Source organism: Pteropus medius, unplaced genomic scaffold (genome assembly GCF_902729225.1).
Source record: "Pteropus medius unplaced genomic scaffold, Ma_sr-lr_union100, whole genome shotgun sequence".
NCBI classification, from domain to species: domain Eukaryota; kingdom Metazoa; phylum Chordata; class Mammalia; order Chiroptera; family Pteropodidae; genus Pteropus; species Pteropus medius.
In genome coordinates this window covers 5478183-5496331 of record NW_024342469.1, presented here as the reverse complement: position 1 = coordinate 5496331, position 18149 = coordinate 5478183, and the positions used below count along the sequence as shown (strand labels likewise).

General features: G+C 53.1%; 1 protein-coding gene across 3 annotated transcripts; it reads left to right on the top strand.

Moving 5' to 3' along the window:
* Positions 1-218: 218 nt before the first annotated feature.
* Positions 219-18149, top strand: SEPTIN3 (septin 3). Of its 3 annotated transcripts, none has more exons than XM_039863314.1 (11): positions 219-243; positions 5004-5195; positions 7838-7966; positions 8388-8469; positions 9473-9610; positions 10924-11041; positions 11926-12021; positions 13646-13745; positions 14913-14964; positions 15246-15339; positions 17436-18149. In XM_039863314.1, exons 2-11 carry the CDS (start codon positions 5033-5035, stop codon positions 17499-17501), a joined length of 1038 nt encoding a protein of 345 aa, XP_039719248.1. In that variant the 5' UTR covers positions 219-243; positions 5004-5032; the 3' UTR covers positions 17502-18149. The 3 variants fall into 3 exon arrangements, with proteins under 3 accessions (XP_039719248.1, XP_039719247.1, XP_039719246.1); XM_039863313.1 differs by lacking the exon at positions 219-243 and adding an exon at positions 601-775 and having other exon boundaries at positions 13649-13745; XM_039863312.1 differs by lacking the exon at positions 219-243 and adding an exon at positions 604-775.

The following is an 18149-nucleotide window of genomic DNA, read 5'->3' as shown; positions in this document are numbered from 1 at the left end:
AGTGCGTGAAAGATTTTTTTTTCTGACGAGGCTCAGGAAAATTCCTGACCGGCTCAAGGTCATAGGGTCCATCATCCCGGAGCCAGGCTGGAACCTGGGCCCCTGACTCAGGGCTCTACAGGCACCCGCGCCTCGGCAGAAGCGCGCTGAGCCAGCGCAACCTCCCAACCACCGCGTGACTCACGCGCGCGCACCGCCGCCTGCTGCCGCCACCGGTCCCCTGCGCCCGCCCCAGCCTAGAGGGTAAGAGGCCCGAGCCAGATTGAGCGGGAGGGACCAGGACTAGGATGCCGGCACCTTCCCTGGCCCGGCTCGCATCCCGAGCCTGCGGGCACAGCGCCCCCGCGCGCCTCCTCGGCCGTGCGCAGCCGGGGCCGAGTGCCCGCTCCCGCGTGCGGACAGGCGGGGAGCGAGTGCGAGCGCGGGCGCCGTGGGAGGGGGAGGGGCCCTCGGCGGGGCCGGCGGGCGCGCGGGTCACGTGGTGTGGGTGGCAGCGGCGGCGGCGGCGGCGGCGGCGGCATCCGTGCGCGCGGGCAGGGGCGGCGCGGCGCCGAGCGAGCGGAGGCGAAGTCCCGGGCGGGCGCGGCGGCGCGGGGCGCAGGGGTGGCGCGGCCGGGCCACGGGCCGGGCGGGTGGGCGGATAGCACGGAGGGGCGAGGCCCGGCTGCAGGGGCCGCTCGGCCCAGAAGGAGCCCGCGCCCCGCTCAGCCTTGCAGCCCCGCGCCCTGAGCATCTCCCGGGAGGAACGGAGACAAAGGAGGATTCATGTCCAAAGGTAGGGCGGCTGGTCGGGCTACCCGCGCCCGCCGGGAGGAGGCTGCGGCCCCGAAAAATCCCGGCTGGAGGTGCCACCTGGGGGAGGGTTTCTGCGCCGAGGAGCCCACGCACGGTGACATATGCACGGATACAACGCGCACACGGTGGCACACACCCCAAGATATGCATGCTCTGAGAAATGCACCCACGGGAACGTGAGGAGATAGAGACCCACGGACGCACAAGCGGGGACCCATGTGCACAGAAAGCCCCACACTGAAGCGCACCAAGATCCGCGCCCACATGCCCACCACGCACAGGTATCAGGGCCACCTACCACCCGATAAGAGACCTGTGCGCTGACACATAGACCCCTTCCCCCACACACAGACAGGCACCAGCTGGTGGTCTCCAAGGGAACTCGTTGGCCTCCAGAGGACTGGGATGGGGGAAGGGGGTGTCCCAGGGCCTTTTGCTCCTGACAGTGGGAAAGGACCAAGATATCTTTTGTGATTCTTCTTCTGAGAGCAGGGCCTGGGGCTGGGGTTGCCTGGAATTGCCTCTGCCGGTGGGGCTGGAAGGCTGCTAGGGTCTGGGGAAGATCTGCAGCTCAGGAATGAAGGAAGAGCCTCCCCACCCCCCACCCCACTAAGCCAAGGAAGCAAGTGCTATTCTGGAAAGGTCTCCTTCCCCTGCTGCCACCTTCCCAACTGAGGGGCGGGTGTCCCTGGGCGGGACAAAGACAAAGCCATTCATTTGCCTGTTAAAGAAAGCACCAGAGTCCTTGCTTGGCATGGGGATGGGGGTGCTGTTTCTGTGGGGGACTCAGCCAGAGGGAAGAGTCAGGTGGACAATGCCTCTCCCTGGAGCACTGGTAGTGCAGGTGGCTCCTGGCAGGGGGCCTGCAGACAGATCCCCTCTCTCCAGGGCCCCAGGAGAGCTGAGAGCCTAGGAGGGACCCCAAGGACTGTTTGGGCAGGATGGCATACTTGAGCTACATCCTGCTGTGATCCCATCCTGAGCTCTTCCCCACCTTTGGGGAGCCCCCTCCAATCCTTGTTGTGGGGGAGGGGCAGGTCTCTTAACAGCGTCTACCCCCTTGACTGTGGTCTGCACCAGAGCTGTTTGTTGGCTGGCGGTCAGCTGTTCTGCCAGGGGAGCAGTCTCTGAGGGAGGAGAAAGGTGATGGTCTGAAGGGACACCTGCTTCTCAGCGAGGCATTCATTCATTCATTCACTCTTCATTCATTCATTGCCAAGTGCCTGTGTTATGCTAGGTATATGGGGGCCCAGAGATCAATATGACATGGCCTCTGCCCTGAAGAAGGGTGACAACTAGCACATGTTCAGTGCCAGGTAATTTATGTCCATGCTTTTGTTTAACCTTCGCAGCAACCAGGCAAGGTAGGTACCATCCTCATTTTCCTGAGGAGAACACTGAGGCTCACAGACGTCACCCAGCCAGGAGTCAAGCCCTGAGCCAGATGCCCATTGCGGGTTGGCAGGTGGGACCAGAGAGGCTGTAGGAGCAGATGATGGAGCTACAGAATTCAACTCCAGAGCAGCTTTTGTCCTGTGCCCTGGAGGTCTTTGTATCCTTGGCAGGCACCCTCACCAGCCAGTGAGCCCTTGTGGGCAATGACCTTGTCTGGGGTCCAAAAGCGTCCTTGACATTTAATCTAGGGTTTGGCTAGAGTAGGCTCCCATTCGACAGCATATGAAGAGACTTGGAAGGGATGGAGTGAAAGAATGAGCGAATGAATGAATGAATGAATGATACAAGTACCAAGGTGTTCAGGGGGCCGTGGTAGCACAGAGGAGGGGCATCACCAGATGGGAAAGCAGATGGCGAGAGGAGAGCCGGGGCTCCAGTGCACAAGTGTCTTCCAGCAAAGGCTGTGACCCAGCGACCCGCTGTAGGCTGCATTTCTGTGGTGGTGGGTGGTGGTCGTTAGCCTGTAACTGGCATGTGTTTGCGAGGGGTGCTTGCCAGCGGGTGCTCTGTCCGGGGCGCACAGTGGGAGCTAGTAGGTGCATGCCGGGAGAATGAAGGTGATCTGTGCTCGCTTACTAGGCCTGCCGCAGGTCTGCTGGAGCCCCCAGAAGTTGCTTGGCAAGTCTGGTAGGCAAGCCCCTTCTCAAAGCCAGGGTCTGTCTTTGGGGATGCTCTTTTAGGAAGCTGCAGGCCATGGCGAGGACACACACCTTATAAGAATACTTATAAAAACTGTTGTAAATAAGTGCAAGACTCACCTTCCAGGTCTGTAACATGAGTTAAACCTCCCTACACACACACAGGTGGATCTCTCTCACATCACAGCTTGTGGAGACCAAATGGGTTCAGCTGTAGAAGCCCAAGGGAATCGAAAAGGGCCAGCGTGTGAGCAGCTGGGCAAGGAAATGGGGTGCTGGCTCCCAGTGCAGGTGTGCTGAGTGGGGCCGGGAGCCCCGCGGGGAAAGTCGGGTGCAGGCTGGCTGTGAGGGTCAGCAGCCGCCTCGGGCTGCGCCAATCCGCCTTCCTGACAGCCACTTCCTGGGAAGCAGGAGGGAGCCCAGCCAGGCCCTGGGGAGGTCCCGAAGCTTTGTCAGGTTTGGCTGTGCCTGGGAGTGACAAGAGAACAGTTTCCCATTGGGTGAGGGAGTCTTGCCAGCACCCGTGGAAGGACCAGGTGGTGGGGGTGTAAGAACAGACTTGGCTGGTTTGGGGGTGGGGGAGGGTAGCACTTCCGTTCCCTCTCCTTCGTACCCATCTGCTGCTCCATCAGTCCTCCTGTAAGCCTGAGACTGCAGGGCGGAACCCACACGGACCATAGCATTCTAGAATGGCAAAGCCGGAAGGGGTCCTCGGGAGCATGGAGTCCGGTAACCATGCCGTGTAATTAGCATCTGGGCACCTCCCTTTGACAAGTGCTGTCACGTGCACCACTTCGTTTCCTCCCTGACAAGCCCGTGAACTCAAAAGGGGCAGGGGCAAGAGGGGCTGGAACTGTGAGACGCTGTGTGGGTGCTTCTAGGCTTCACATCTCACGTAGTGCTCACCACGGCCTTGACCATGATCCTAAGCCGTTTACAGAGGACCACGTGGGCTCATAGTGGGGAGCTGCTTCACCTAAGTCTGCAGAGCTGGCCAGCAGTGGAGCCAGGCTCCTCCCACTTCACCACAGCACCCCATTTCATGGATGGGGAAATGGCAGGTGGGACCAGAGAGGCTGTAGGAGCTGCTCTAGGCTGGAACCTACCCAAGTGGACAGTGGCGTGAGGCAGGAACACACAGATTTCTCTTACGTGGCCATACCCATGATCTGCCAGACCCATGATCTGCCAGACCCTGGGGATGCTTACCTTTCTCCACTGGAGAAGGGGTGTTTGTTCCTCAGCCTCCCCTTCCTTCTGCCGCCCGCCATCCCAAGAACACACTGTATCACCTCAGGCAAGTGACTGCCCCCACCTGGGCCTCATCCTCTACCCGCTGCTCAAAAGGGGAGACTTATTCCTCCCACAGATTCAGAATAATGGCTACGAGGGTATCTGGGGTTCCTCAGCGCACAGACTTCCCAACTTTGCAGTGGTGCTTGTGGAACTTTGGGGACACCGAGGCTGGAAGACAGGAGTGACGCTCACTCTGCAGAGAGGAAGTAGCCCTATTTGCTTCTAAAAGACAAAGCAGCTGAGGACAGTGACAGTCAATAGATGTTAGGTCCACCTCCTGACCGGTCGTGGCCCTCTGGGGAGGCGCGACTCGGGTTGGAATACCTTGAGATAGCTCTCAGATCAGTGGTTCTCCAGTAGGCCCACAGGGACGCTTGGCACTGTCTAAAGATATTTTTGGTTGTCCTAACTGGGGGCTATTACTGGCACCTAGTAGAGGCCAGGGATGCCACTAAACACCCTACAATGCAGAGGACAGCCGCCCACAATAATTGCCCAGCCCAAAGTATCAGTAGTGCCGAGGTGGGGAGACCCCTGGGTTAGACCACAGATGTACTTGGGAGCAGTGACTGCTTTTGAAGTGGCCCTAGCAACTGGACAGCCTGGGTTCTGGTCCAGATCCTGCATCTGACTTGCTCTGTGTTCTTAGGCAAGTCCTTCCTCCAGGCCTCAGTCTCTTCATCTGTGAAACGAGGGACCTGTACCAGATGACATCTAAGGTCCTTCCAGGCCCAACTCTGTATAATTCTGTATCAGGAGGATAACACTGTGGCTTCCATGTGACCTCTGCAGCCCACCCCTCCCACCTTGGCCTTGCAGGGCTCCCAGAGACCAGGACGGACGCAGCCATGTCAGAGCTGGTGCCTGAGCCCAGGCCTAAGCCGGCAGTGCCCATGAAGCCCGTCAGCATCAACTCCAACCTGCTGGGCTACATCGGCATCGACACCATCATCGAGCAGATGCGCAAGAAGACCATGAAGACCGGTTTCGACTTCAACATCATGGTCGTCGGTATGAAAGGCTGTGGGGTCTCTGGAGGCCCTGGTGGTGGGCAGCTCTGAGGCTCCCAATTCTCTCCGAGGATGACCTCAGTCCTGGCTCCTCTAGGATGAGCTCTTTCTAGAAGGGAAGATTTCACTGTGCTGATCACACAGGCCTGACCCCCCTCCACCCCTCAAAACTGGCTGATCCAAGGGTGGGAGCTGTGGGAGGATAGGCAGCCCAGCTCCATCACCATCTGGGGGTACACAAGCTTCAGCCATGCTCAGCCTGCTTTCCGGTGTGTGGCTTGGGGGAGTCATCAGTGTCCTTCCCCACCTTCGAGAGCTGGGGGCAGGATCAGATGGAGTAGGGTCTTATTGGTGACCTTCTGTAGTGCTTTAAAGCTTAGAAAGGATTTCCAGGATACTGATCGGTCACTAAGTAGTGTCACCAGGTCACAGAATATATGAGCAAGAAGGGACCTTTGTCCTGTCTCAGTGAGATATTCACTCAGTTGCTGGTACAGGGATCTAGGCATATTCCTTCTTTCTTCCTTTTTTATCCTGCAACCCATCAATCATCGAGTCCTGTCAGTTTTACCTCGTAAATATCTCTCAAGCCTGTCCCCTTCTCTCCATCTCTACTGCTACCACCCTAGACCGAGCTAGGTCCCTCACCCGGATCACCACGGCCACCTGACTCAATGCTGCTCAAAGGAGCTGGGCCAGAGTGCGCGTCATCTGGAAAGTCTTGCTATAAAATAAAAATCAGCTAAATTAAACAGCGTGCTTAGGGACACAGTAGATTTCTTATCTCAAGATCCAGTGGCAAATGGTTCATGGACACTGGCCACAGGCCACACTTGGAGTGATACTGACCCTCCTTCCATCTCCTTTCCCCTTCAATCTATTGTCTACTGGTACATGAATAATTTTTCCAACCTGCATAACTCTTCAAGCTACCCATCAATAAGCATAGGGGTTTACACTCCTTGTCTGGCTTGGTCCCTACCTCTGAGCCTTTACATATACTGTTCTCTCTGTCTAGCACCCTCTTCCAGCTTCTCGTGGGTCCTTTGAAGTCACTCTTCGGGCTTCAGCTTAATTATTGTTTCTTCCTGGGAGTCCTCCTCGATCCCAGAGAGACTGGATTAGGTCCCCTTAAGTATGATGTTAGAATAACACCCTACGGTTATCTCTTTCACAGTGATTATGGCAGCATCCTGTGGTTGCCTGCTTACGTTTTGGCCTCCCTCACACTAAATGGCCCCTTGAGGGTGAGAACAATGTCTCGCTCACCACTCTACCTCCAGTTCTAACATAGCACAGACACTCAAGAATACTTAATGAACAAATGACCTTAGAAAACGTCCAGACCAAGAATGGTGAGTGTAAGACCTGTGGGCCACCTCCGTCCCCAGCAGCGCCATGGCAGACACTACCGATCGGCCATGTCACGTGATCAGTACTGAGCCCAGATGTAGCCTTTTTAACATACTGGGCTAGGTGGCTACTATGAGTCGATCAGTGGGAATGAGAAATGTAGCTTATTTGTCATCCCTGGGCTCATCCAGTTCCCTCCCTCCTCACAGTGTCAGTAAAGAAACTGAGGGGCAAACTTGGCTAGTCTCGGCGTTCAGGGCAACAGCTCTTGTCCCCCTGCCTGGACCTATTCCTAATCTGCCACAAGAATGCTCTAGACCAGCGCTTTCGACTTTACTGTCTGCACGATTCATCCAGAAGTCTTATTAAAATGCAGATTCTGAATCACAGGGCTGGAGTGGCACCTGGCATCCTGCATTTCCTACCAACATCCAGGTGATACTGATGCCAGCCATCAGTGGCAAGGTTGCCGCGTGATTCTTGTGCGCGTTAAAGTTTGAGAAGCACTGCTCAGACCGGTGGTTTTTCACACGCCTTTTAGTTGTGGAACTCCTTCTCGGAATGAAATCTGTAGCGGTGTGTGTGTAAAACCAGTCAAAAGGCAGCCGTCGTGAAGGAGGTGGAGGCGAGGGCTGGTCCTGCCCGCCTGGCTTCCTCCTGTCACAGTGCCCTCTCGGGCGTTTATCTCCTCCACAAGATGCTAACTGCTACGCTAGAATAAAGACTGGCCATGGGGCCAAGAGGGTCCTTGGGTTCGAGTCCTGGTCTTGCATTTATGAGGTATGTTACCTTGTACGTATTTTACGTTAGGTGGACGTCAGTCTTTCCAGGACCACTTCGACTGGGGAAAAAGCCAGCGTTGCCGAGGGATTCGCAGGGCTGATATAAGGCGCATTTTGCTCACTTGTGAAAGGACACACACGCTGAGGCCATATCAGACCGCCAAGTCATTCTGTCGTGACTTTTAGTATTATTAAAGACTAAAAACTTAAGCAAGGACAAAACAGAAAACCGCCACCCTAGACAAATGCAGAGGTGGTCCCCTTTCTCAATGGTCCTGGGGCTCCAGGAAAGCGAGATTGTAGAATCTCACCGGTTTGCCCCAGTCTTCCCTCTCTCAAGAAACCATCTCCACCTGCCTGCTGTCCCTGGTCAGTCCGTCCCTTCTCCAGTGGTCATCAAACAAGGGCCTGGGTCACAGCTCTAGAATTCTGTAAGGTCGTGGGAGAGAATCAGGCTCAGACTCAGACATGTGGGTCTTTCTGCCTCTCACCCTCCTGTCTTGCTCAGGTCAGAGTGGACTGGGCAAGTCAACACTGGTCAACACACTCTTCAAATCCCAAGTGAGTCGCAAGGCCTCCAGCTGGAACCGGGAGGAGAAGATCCCCAAGACCGTGGAGATCAAGGCGATAGGGCATGGTGAGGATCAGGCGGGACCTCGGGCATTGGTCAGAGGGGCCTCTGCCACAAAGGGGGAAGAATGGGGCTTGCGGGGGAATGAGGCGAATGAAAGGCAACCTCAAGATAGAATAGAATTAAGCCCTAAACTCTATGGAGCCAACTCCTTACACTCCGCGTCCAGAAGGGGGATTAAGTGGGGCTCAAGCCGGACGCAGAATGGGTGGGATTTAGACAGGCAGAAAGAAGTACGGAAGGTATTCCAGGTACAGGGAACAGCATGAACAAAGGTGCTGAGGTGGAGAAGACCCTGAACTTGACTTTTCTAATAATTGATCCTGCAGAAGGAAGGAGCCTGGGTCTCTCTGGCTGGTAGGCAGTGGGGAACCTGGCATCACCCGGAAGAGTGACCTCTTTGGTGCCTTTTCTGTTAACTCTCCAGTGATAGAGGAAGGTGGTGTCAAAATGAAGCTGACTGTCATCGACACCCCTGGCTTTGGAGACCAGATCAACAATGAAAACTGGTATGTGTGTGCATGTGAGATTTCTACCCGAAAGCCTGCAAGGAAGCTACCGAACGCAGTGCACGTTTGTTCACGTTGAGAGCCGTCGCACCCTCCATGCTGAGGGTCGAGCAGAGGACTCGCTGAAGGATGAGGGAGGGGTTGTGAGGAGGCAGGAGAAGAGGCCCAGAGGGGCACACTGTCCCCTCCACCTGGTGTGCGGGTGGAGGGGACAGTGTAGAGGGAATTTCGGCCAAGGGATTGGCTGGAGGTGGTAACGGGGCAGGGCAGATAGAAGAAGGCAAACCGGAGTGCACATCCAGGCTGACCTGAAGGTTGTGGCAGAGCTTGGCCTGGACAAACAGAGGGCGAGTGAGAGATGGGAGGGAGGGGAATTGCCACGAGGAGAAAGCCCCTGAGAATCCACAGAGCAAAGCTGCAGTCAGCGTTAAGCCAAGAAGGGGGCGAATGTGCTGTCCGGAGTGTAGGTGGAAGGTTCTAGGTGGAAATCTGCTCCCTGACAGGGATGGAGACCGTGGCGCTTCTGCGAGGGAGCTGGGGTCTGCCACTGACAGGCGAGACAAGACAACTTAGAATGACCTTAGAAAAGTGCCCGGTCACCCTCTTCTCTGGTGACTCGCATGCTCCTTGATGGAGAAAAGTAATAATGACAATGACAGTGGTCATGACAATAGTGAATCACTGCTGTGCTGAGTTTGTTCTATGTGCCGTTGCTATGCTAAGTACCATACATCTGTGAATCCTGCCAGGCACCAGGAATCCTGCTTTCCGGAGTGGGGCGGGGCTTGCAGGCTCCCACAGCCCAGAAGACCAGGTCCCTGCGGGAGTTCTAGCCTTGCTAACAAGGAAAACCACCCATAGGGCCTGAGAGAGGTTGGTCAGTGGATACACTAGACCCCCTAGCGGAAGTAGGAAATGAGATCGTGTGAGGGGACCATGCCTAAGAAAAGCTCCCGAGTCCTGTCCTTCTGGGACAGCCGTCTGCTTCCTTCCTATCCCCCAGCTGGGAGCCCATTGAAAAGTACATCAATGAACAGTACGAGAAGTTCCTGAAGGAGGAGGTGAACATCGCCAGGAAGAAACGCATCCCTGACACTCGCGTCCACTGCTGCCTCTACTTCATCTCCCCCACGGGACACTCGTATGTACCAGTCCCCTCCCTCACCCCCCGCTCTGGTTTGCATCATCTGGGCCCATTCTCTAGTGGATAAACAATACCTGGACTCAGCTGGAGAGAGCCACATGGGCCCCACTACAGTCATGACTCTATGATTCCCCAGATCTTCCCCAAGAACATCTGACTTCCTTGCCAGGAGAGTAAAGCTCACCAGCATCAGGCCCCATGCTGCCTACTGGCGTTCTGGCACCATGGCATGACTGCCAGCAGAGAGAAGTTGGCATATGTGAGCAGACGGCTCTTCGTTTGTTCAGTTGCTACCTGCTTTGCACAAGGCTGGGGTGGCAGCAGCAAGCAGGGTGAGACGGGGAGGGACAGTGCTCCTGGATTGGGGCTGGTGTTTTGGAAGGGATTTGGGATTCAGCTGTAGGTATGTGGAGGGTGGCCAGCCCAGCATGTGGTATCTAGAAATGAAGGCTGGTAGCAAGCAGGGCATGCTGGGAACTCTGCTTGTGAGTGAGTAGCAGGTGGTGCTGTAAGATGGGGATTGCCAGTAGAGGATGGAGAGATCCAAGTGGGCAAGCAGGCAGCCTTCCTGTTAGGGGTGGTGGTCTCGTAACTAATTACTAAGCCCGGCTGCAGGGCCAGAGTTCAGTTCCCGAGAGGATGGCACAAGCAAGGCAGGCCTGCATTTTGGGGAACCGGGCACTCAGCAGGTGTTCGGTGGTGGGGTCGAGGAACTCAATGAAAAGGCTAGCTGTATCCCTCTAGAACCCGGACCCAAGTTCAGAGCAAGGCAGCAGATAGCCTTACTTAATGAGTCCCCTAGAGTACGAACCGGAACCAGATTTGGACCCCAAGCCTGGGGGCAGCTGGGCCCTCAAATGGGGTGGGACAAAGCCCCTAGCTGGACCCGTGCAGGACTAACTGGTAGCTGGCACGAGGCTTGTCAAGAAGCGCTGAGCCATAGGCAGAATAAGATACACACGAGTAACCATGACACAAAGACATATGGGTGGGGACGACAGTCCACAGCCACACCCAGGAGACAGAAATCCCAGCTCAGAGATGCCATGAAGGAGTAGTTTGAGTGGGGCTTATAGGGGACAGGACTCAAAGAGAAACGGAGATGGTGGACCCTGTGTGGGCAGAGAGTTGGGGCCTGTTCTGCACACGCCGAGACCGTGGGTGCCTGTCAGAGGAGAGGGAGCAGCCTTGTAGCCTCCACCAGGTTCCCAGGCCGGTCCTCCTATCCCAAGGGTGGCCCTGGAATGGTGGCAGTGGCTGAGTCTGGTAGGGCGAGGTGGCTCTGACACCCCGCCTTCTCTGGGCCCCAGCTTGCGACCTCTTGATCTGGAGTTCATGAAACACCTCAGCAAAGTTGTGAACATCGTCCCTGTCATTGCTAAGGCTGACACCATGACCCTGGAGGAGAAGTCTGAATTCAAGCAAAGGGTGAGAAGGCCCCCTCCTCCTTTTCCTGTCCACACTCTGCCTTCCCCACCTCTGGTCCAAGCCCTCGCCTCTCCTTCATTATTATATCCCTCCTGCCCCACTCAACCGTCGAAGAGGCTGGACTGGTGATGTCTGGTGATGTCTGGGGACCAACAGTGAAGGGAAGTTAGTGCGGCCTCAGGCTGCTTTCTCTTCACCTCCAAACTTACCTGCAAAGGCCACTGAGTACGTAAATCACCATGAACGTGAGAATCCACTCCTCAATGTTAGGTTGCTTGAAGGACTGGACTCATTAATCAAGGCCCTGCAGTCCTTATTGGTGTCTTCTATAAGCACCTGTGCTCAAAGCATCCAGGTGGGGGTGGGGAGAGGGGTGCGAGAGAAGGATAAAGACAGTTGCTGCCTGCCGTCAAGAAATTTACAATCAAGAAGACCACTGAAGAGGTCCTGGATGGCTTCCTGGAGGAGGTGAGACTTAAGCCGAGCTTTGAAAGAAGGCAAACAGAGACGCTTGGGGTGGGGCGACTCACGTCACTTCCTTACAAATGAGACTATGACATATAGTGGCAGGAGCACTGCCCATGTGGAATCTACTCAGTGGCACTGCTTGTCTAAATCCTAATCTTATGGACCCTGAGATGAGCGAGCTGCGCGCCCAGGCTATTCCTCATCTCAGGCTTGGCTCTGGTACTTGCGTGACTGGGGCTCGCACTTCTTCAGGACCTGCCTGCTGCCCAGGGCCTCGGGGTTCAGAGACAACTGTGGATTATCAAAGGCTGACTTCAGCCCCCACACACAGCTTGCACGTGCATGCACCCACTCACACGTACAGCCCTTGCATTATCCTGACACTTGGCTACCTTGTTTCTCTTCCTCACCTCTAGGTTCGCAAGGAGCTTGAAGTAAATGGCATTGAATTCTACCCCCAAAAGGAATTTGATGAGGATTTGGAGGACAAGACAGAGAATGACAAAATCCGGGTGGGTGCCTGGGGCTCTGGACATGACACAGTTACCGTTCCCCCACCCCGCACCGTGGTATCCGTGGCATGTGTCTCACGTACCGCTTCTCTCTACCTGCCTTTCCCCTGCCGTACTCCCTGGCCCACCCTCCTGACCCAGACCAGAAGGACATGGGAGAGGATGGGGACTATGAACCTCACACCCAGAGAGCTGGCCCTCTGTCCATTCCCAGACCCCACAAAAGCCTCTTCTTCCCCCACAGCGCTTGGCAAAGACAGGGTGTGGGGTGATGGAAGGGCACAGGCAGGAAAAACATCAGGCTGGCATCCAAGGTATCAGAGCTTTGCCTCAGTTTCCCCCTCTATAAATTGCAGAAGTCAGACTAGGCGAGTGGCTTATAGGCTTCTTTTCTTTTTTTTTCTTACAAGAAACCTTTAAACAAATTAAACATCAGACAGAATCCCAATATATAAAACATAAAAACAGAGCTCCTTTAGCTAAGTGACACGGGGCCCAGGGCCCTGCCTTCTCAGCAGGCCCTGGGCTCTCTGCTGGAATCCTTCAGGCTCATGGAACCTGGTTTATAAACCATCGGCCCTTGTGGTTCCTGAGATCTCTCCCAACTCTAAACTTCTGTGGTTTGGGGATTCTACGTCAGAGTCCTGAGTGGTAGTCTAGGCTTTTCTACTAACCCACTGTAACCTGGAACAAATCACACAACTTGCTTTGGTCTTGAGTCTCCTCCGTCAACTGTGGATAATCTAGTAGAAGCCCCTTATCTGATGTAGTTGAGACAAGTAGTTAATCAGTTAATTGAAGAAATCATTTAAAAAAATGATGCATACAAATCATAAATGTTTTAAAATATTTTATTAAGTTATTAAGTTAAAAGAACTTAAAACCCATACATCACACTCATTGAACATTCTTTTCATATGGAGACAAGGCCCGTTTGAGATTAAGTTCACTCTTCATGCAAAAGCAACTCACCTTTATCAAATCTTTCTGAAACATTCACCTTAATTTCAGAGAAACGCTCTCCACACTCATATGTCTTCAGCTTATATGACAGTTAATTTATCCAATTCCTATAATAAGTACACATCAAGCAAATGGGTTTTGGAACAAACAGCTGGCTCTCGGTGAACATACAACCCACCTGGTAGAGTGGAGGGGCCTATGAAAAGCAGAAAGTGGCCTTCGAGCCCCCACAAGTTGGCGGGCGTGGACCTCTGCCAGTAGGTTTTGTGCGAGACAGCGTGAGGCATCGGTTACTTTCACTGTCAGTTGGGTGGCTGGCTATCTTTTAAGAGACATCTGTCTCTCCTAGCTAGCTCAGAGAGTTGTTTCAGATCAAACCAAATGCGTAAAGCGCTATGAACAGTACAAAGTGTTCTGTTGAAGGAAAGCTGGCTTACTGAGGCTAACCAGCAAGGCGGGGGTGCGATCAGGGTCAGGACTTGGGACTTCCAGTCCAGTGCTCTTTTTAAAAAACAAGAGCCTCACCCCTGCCATCAGTGGGATCACCGAATGAACATCAGAAATGTGTGGTTCAAGGCTAGAGGCCCAGGACCGTGCACCATCCTGCCCTTGGAGGCCCATGTTGTGGGAGGGTGACGTGCATGTGTGTCTGGTTTATCAGCAGGAGAGCATGCCCTTCGCTGTCGTGGGAAGTGACAAGGAGTACCAAGTGGATGGCAAGCGGGTCCTCGGCAGAAAAACTCCCTGGGGGATCATTGAAGGTAATTCAATATATCTCATTGAAGAACTGGCTGCTGGCCAATTATGCTTATTTATTAAGCACCTGTGGTCGAGGCACCGTCCTAGGATGTAAGATATAAAATGAGTGCCAGGCAGACCCTGCCGTAAGGAGCTTGCAGTCTAATTGAGAAGATGAGACTCACAGGCAGGAAGCAATAAAAGATGAATTTAGCACCTGACCGGGAGGCACTGACTCAACGTGTCAAAGGTCTTCCGAATGTGGAGAGAGTGACAAGGGCTGGAAACACCAGAGAAAGGTTTTCACATGAAAGGGGGTGTGATCTGACCAACTGCTGAAGCGTTCAGATGCTGCCATTTTCATTCTACGTTGAATGGATGTGACCTTGAGAAGGTCATAAGGATTTGAAATTGCTTTGATGATCTCATTCATATGAGGGGAGCAGGGTAGGTGTGACTTCTCAGAATGTCAGCTGAGGAGGCCCTTGAATCTCAGACAAGTTAACTGCCTTGCCCCTGATCACATGACTTGTTAGTGGTAAAACCTGAATTTCAGACCTGGATATTTTAATTCCAAAACCAAGTTCATCCCATTTATCACGTTTCTCTAATTTTCCTATGACCCTTTGTTGAGATTAAAAAAAAAAAAATTGTCTCATTATCTGCCTTGGATTAGAATTACTTATGAGAATGCCTGTCCTACCCATTAGATTGTGAGACTAGAAGTTTCATGTCTTAATCCTCTTCTGTTCCCACAATTCTTGGTAAGTGATTTACAAATAGTAAGCACTCTGTCTATGTCAAATTAGACATTTTAAAGATGGCTTGATCATAATTTTCTATGTGTTACTGTCTTCCAATCAAATTATAAGCTTTTTAAGGATAGGAATTGTGTCTTAGGCCCCAGCCAAGTTTTTTAGATTTTCATGTATTGGTTTCCTTTTCTATAAAATGAGACATACAGTTCCTGTTAGTGTTATTCCACAGAGTCTAGAACAGTATTGTGCCTTTGTAGCTGCTTAATAAATGTTTGTTCAGTGAATAAAATCACGTGCACTGAAGTGTCAAGATAAGCAAACCTCGGGACGGGTTAAGATAACCTGTCCCACGGCTCTCTCAAATGCCTCCGTGACCCGAACAGAAGTTCACCTGCATTAGTGAAATGACCACCTGTTCTGTTTTGTTCACAGTGGAAAACCTCAACCACTGTGAGTTTGCCCTGCTTCGAGACTTTGTCATCAGGTAAGATGTACCCCTGCCGTCAGATGGCAGTTTTAATGAGTTGCGGTCAGGAGGCCATCTGTTCAGATCCACTCCCTCAGTCTCTGGGTCTCTCTGACAGTTTTCTGTCCTAATTCCAGCTCCTATCATGGAGCAAAAGGGGCTGAAGAAGGAGCATTGACTCTGGAGTTGGTCCCTGACGGGCCAGGCCATGAAGTGACGTATTAACTTCCGATGTGGGTGACCTCATTCTCCTCCCACCCCTAATCGCATCCCTCTCTCTTTGCACCCGTGTCCCTCAGAACCCACCTCCAGGACCTCAAGGAAGTGACACACAACATCCACTATGAGACCTACAGGGCCAAGCGACTCAATGACAATGGAGGCCTCCCTCCGGTGAGCGTGGACACAGAGGAAAGCCACGACAGTAACCCATGATGACTTTTCTCTGTATCATCACACATACCTACTTTTCCACACACACACATCCCAAACACCACCACCAACCACCTTCTTCCTTTCTACTCTGTCCCGCAGGCCTGTCTGGTATTTGTGGAGCATCTTGTCTACAGTGTGTGCGTGCGTGGGTGCGTGTGTGTGTGTGTGTGTAGGGAGAGTGTGTGTGTGTGTGTGCATGTTCAGGGGTGAGGTATTTTCACTGCCCTCCCTGGAGAGTCCCTTGTAAGTTTGGTTCCTCCATGGCTGTCCATTATCTGTCTCCTTTCCTTATGTCCCAGAACAAAGCCGTGCGCCTCACTCAGGAGGTCCGGGGGAGTTTCATTTAAAAATGAGGGAGCAGGTGAGCCACAGGTAACTCTTATCTCTGAACCTGCCCGAGAACTGGGGCTGCAGAGATTCTCCAAGGACAGGCTGCAGAGCCAGACCTGGGAGGGGGCGAGGAACCGGGACTGAACCCGCCCTGGAAGCTGGGGGTGGAAGGTCGGGGACAGCAGAGAAGTAGGCCAGAGCTGGGCTCCTGCAGGAAGAATTAGTGCCTGGAGCTGGAGACGAAAGCTCCACCCTTCCGTCTGTGTCGCATTGACTGCCCAAAAGCTACCACCTGTCCCCGTCACAGACTGTTTCACACTCGTCTCACTCGCCTCGGCTTCTGCTTTTTCTCATTCTCTCCCTTTCCGTCATTTTTTCATCCCTCTCAGGCTTTTACTTTCTTTTACTTTCTTGTAGACTAACCCACATTAGCTACGTTTCTATATTTAGGACTCATGCCCAATCTACTTCCAAAAATGACTTTAAGTCACCTTAAAATAAAATCACAGCTAAAAGCATGGGACAGCACAAACTGGAATTACGAGAGGAACCAGACCCATAGGGAGGAATAGGAAAGCGTTTCTGCATTCGAGGGCTGAAATTGGCCCTGAGCCCGTGGGCAGCCTGGGCGAAGGAGACGCTTCCCAGTGTCTGGTTCAAGAAGCATACAGGCTGGTCAAGCGAGACAACCTTCTCTTTTTAGGCATTAAGTTCTAGAAGAAGTCAGTCTAGAAAGTATCAGGAACAACATAGAATTTTTGTCTTGGTGGTTTGGCTTCAGAGGCAGATTTTAAATGACACCTCCCTTTTCTCTGTCAGGATTCCTCCTTAAAGCTGGCTTCTCTGTTGCTCCTTTATATATACTTGAGCCCTTCTTCCCTTCTTTTCTATTCTCTCTCACTTCTCTGCTGAAGCTAATTGTATTATTGTCCGTCTGTCTTTCCTGCTTTCCCCCCATTTCCCCTCCTGATCCTTGTAGACATTCTCAGCAATACCCACGATCATACATTTAGCCTTTTCTTGCCTTTCCTTTCAGCCCTGTATTTATTAATGCATAGATATCCCCTGTTTGTTTTTATAAACAAGTTACTCCTTTAGTCTGAAAGGTGGCTAAAATTTGGGGCTGGGGAAACACTTTAGCCTTAGGCAAGGGAAAACACCAAATGATACAGTTTACACTAACCTCATACGACCTCCTGTTTGTTCCATCTCCTGGACCGATCCTAGGTGTTTTACTGGTCCTCTGCAAATCCCAGCATTTATAGTCCCTTATCACTCAGGTGCTAGGAAAACACAAAGATTTAAGACCAAGATTCAGTGGACCAAGTGAAAGGGATGGATGAGAAGATCACCACTGACCCGAAACCTATGACCTCAGTCTTTCCTGGGGCTCTTTACCAATCCAACTCACATTCTCCTTCACTCACGGTTATTCTAGGGCAGGCACCTGTCAGGATAGAACAGCAGCAAGGTTAGAGCCCAGGGGTTGCTACATTTCAACAGAAGAGGGATCCCCGGCTTAGACAGGGAGCAGTCCTGTGTGGAGATGTGGGACTGGACACCTAGGCCTGGCAGGGAACACCCAGGGGTGGGGGTGGTGGGCATCGGAGAGGCTGATAGGAGGATGATACTTGACGCCCCTAAATCATGACCTCAGCCTCCCTGGAGAAGCTGTTTTATGTGTCTGGTGTCCACACCCTCAACCATTCTCAACCCCCCTGCAGGGAGAAGGCCTCCTGGGCACTGTCCTTCCACCTGTGCCAGCCACCCCCTGCCCCACTGCTGACTGAAGGCCATTTCAAGCGCTGCTTCTCCCTCCATTCCTCTCAGCTGCTATTGCTCCATGGCCTTTTTAGGGCTGTGTTTGTCCAGCTGACCTCCACAGGCCCTCTCGGCCCCCAGCAGGTGGGAGGGGCCAGCTGCCTCTTTAGAACAGTTGCCTCCATTTATCCAAACGCCCCTCTCCTCCCAGTGGAATGGAGTTCTCGCCAGCACTGCCCTTCTCCATCGTCTGTGTCAGCCGGTCCCTGCCCATCTGTAAGGTGAAGAACTCATCAAGAGCTTCTTCTACCCTTGCAAACCCATACGAGCTACTTGTAACCATCTCAAGGGAAATGGCATCACTCCCTGTCCATCTGCATGAGCTACTCTTGGTTTCTTTAAAGGGCCCAGAAAGCCACTTTACTGCTTGTCAGATTCATTGACGTCAGCCGTGTGAGCCCCGATGTGGGACAAGGGTGTCTCCTTTATTGCTTAAAGCTTATTTATGAGGATGGGTCACTACAGATGTTGGGCAGCAAGGGCTAGGAACACTTCTTAAAAAAAAAATCTGGCCCAGAGTGTGGTTACACACGCTCCATACCCCATAATACAGCCACTTAGCGAGAGTAGTTTTCTCGAAAAGATGTTTCTGGAGTTGACTTCCTTACCCTCAAATT

Excerpts from the sequence above, each read along its gene's own strand:
- SEPTIN3 (XM_039863312.1), top strand. Across the intron at positions 11,042-11,925 it reads AGTCTGAATTCAAGCAAAGG|GTTCGCAAGGAGCTTGAAGT; the intron begins GTGAGAAGGCCC and ends CCTCACCTCTAG. Across the intron at positions 14,965-15,245 it reads CTTCGAGACTTTGTCATCAG|AACCCACCTCCAGGACCTCA; the intron begins GTAAGATGTACC and ends CGTGTCCCTCAG.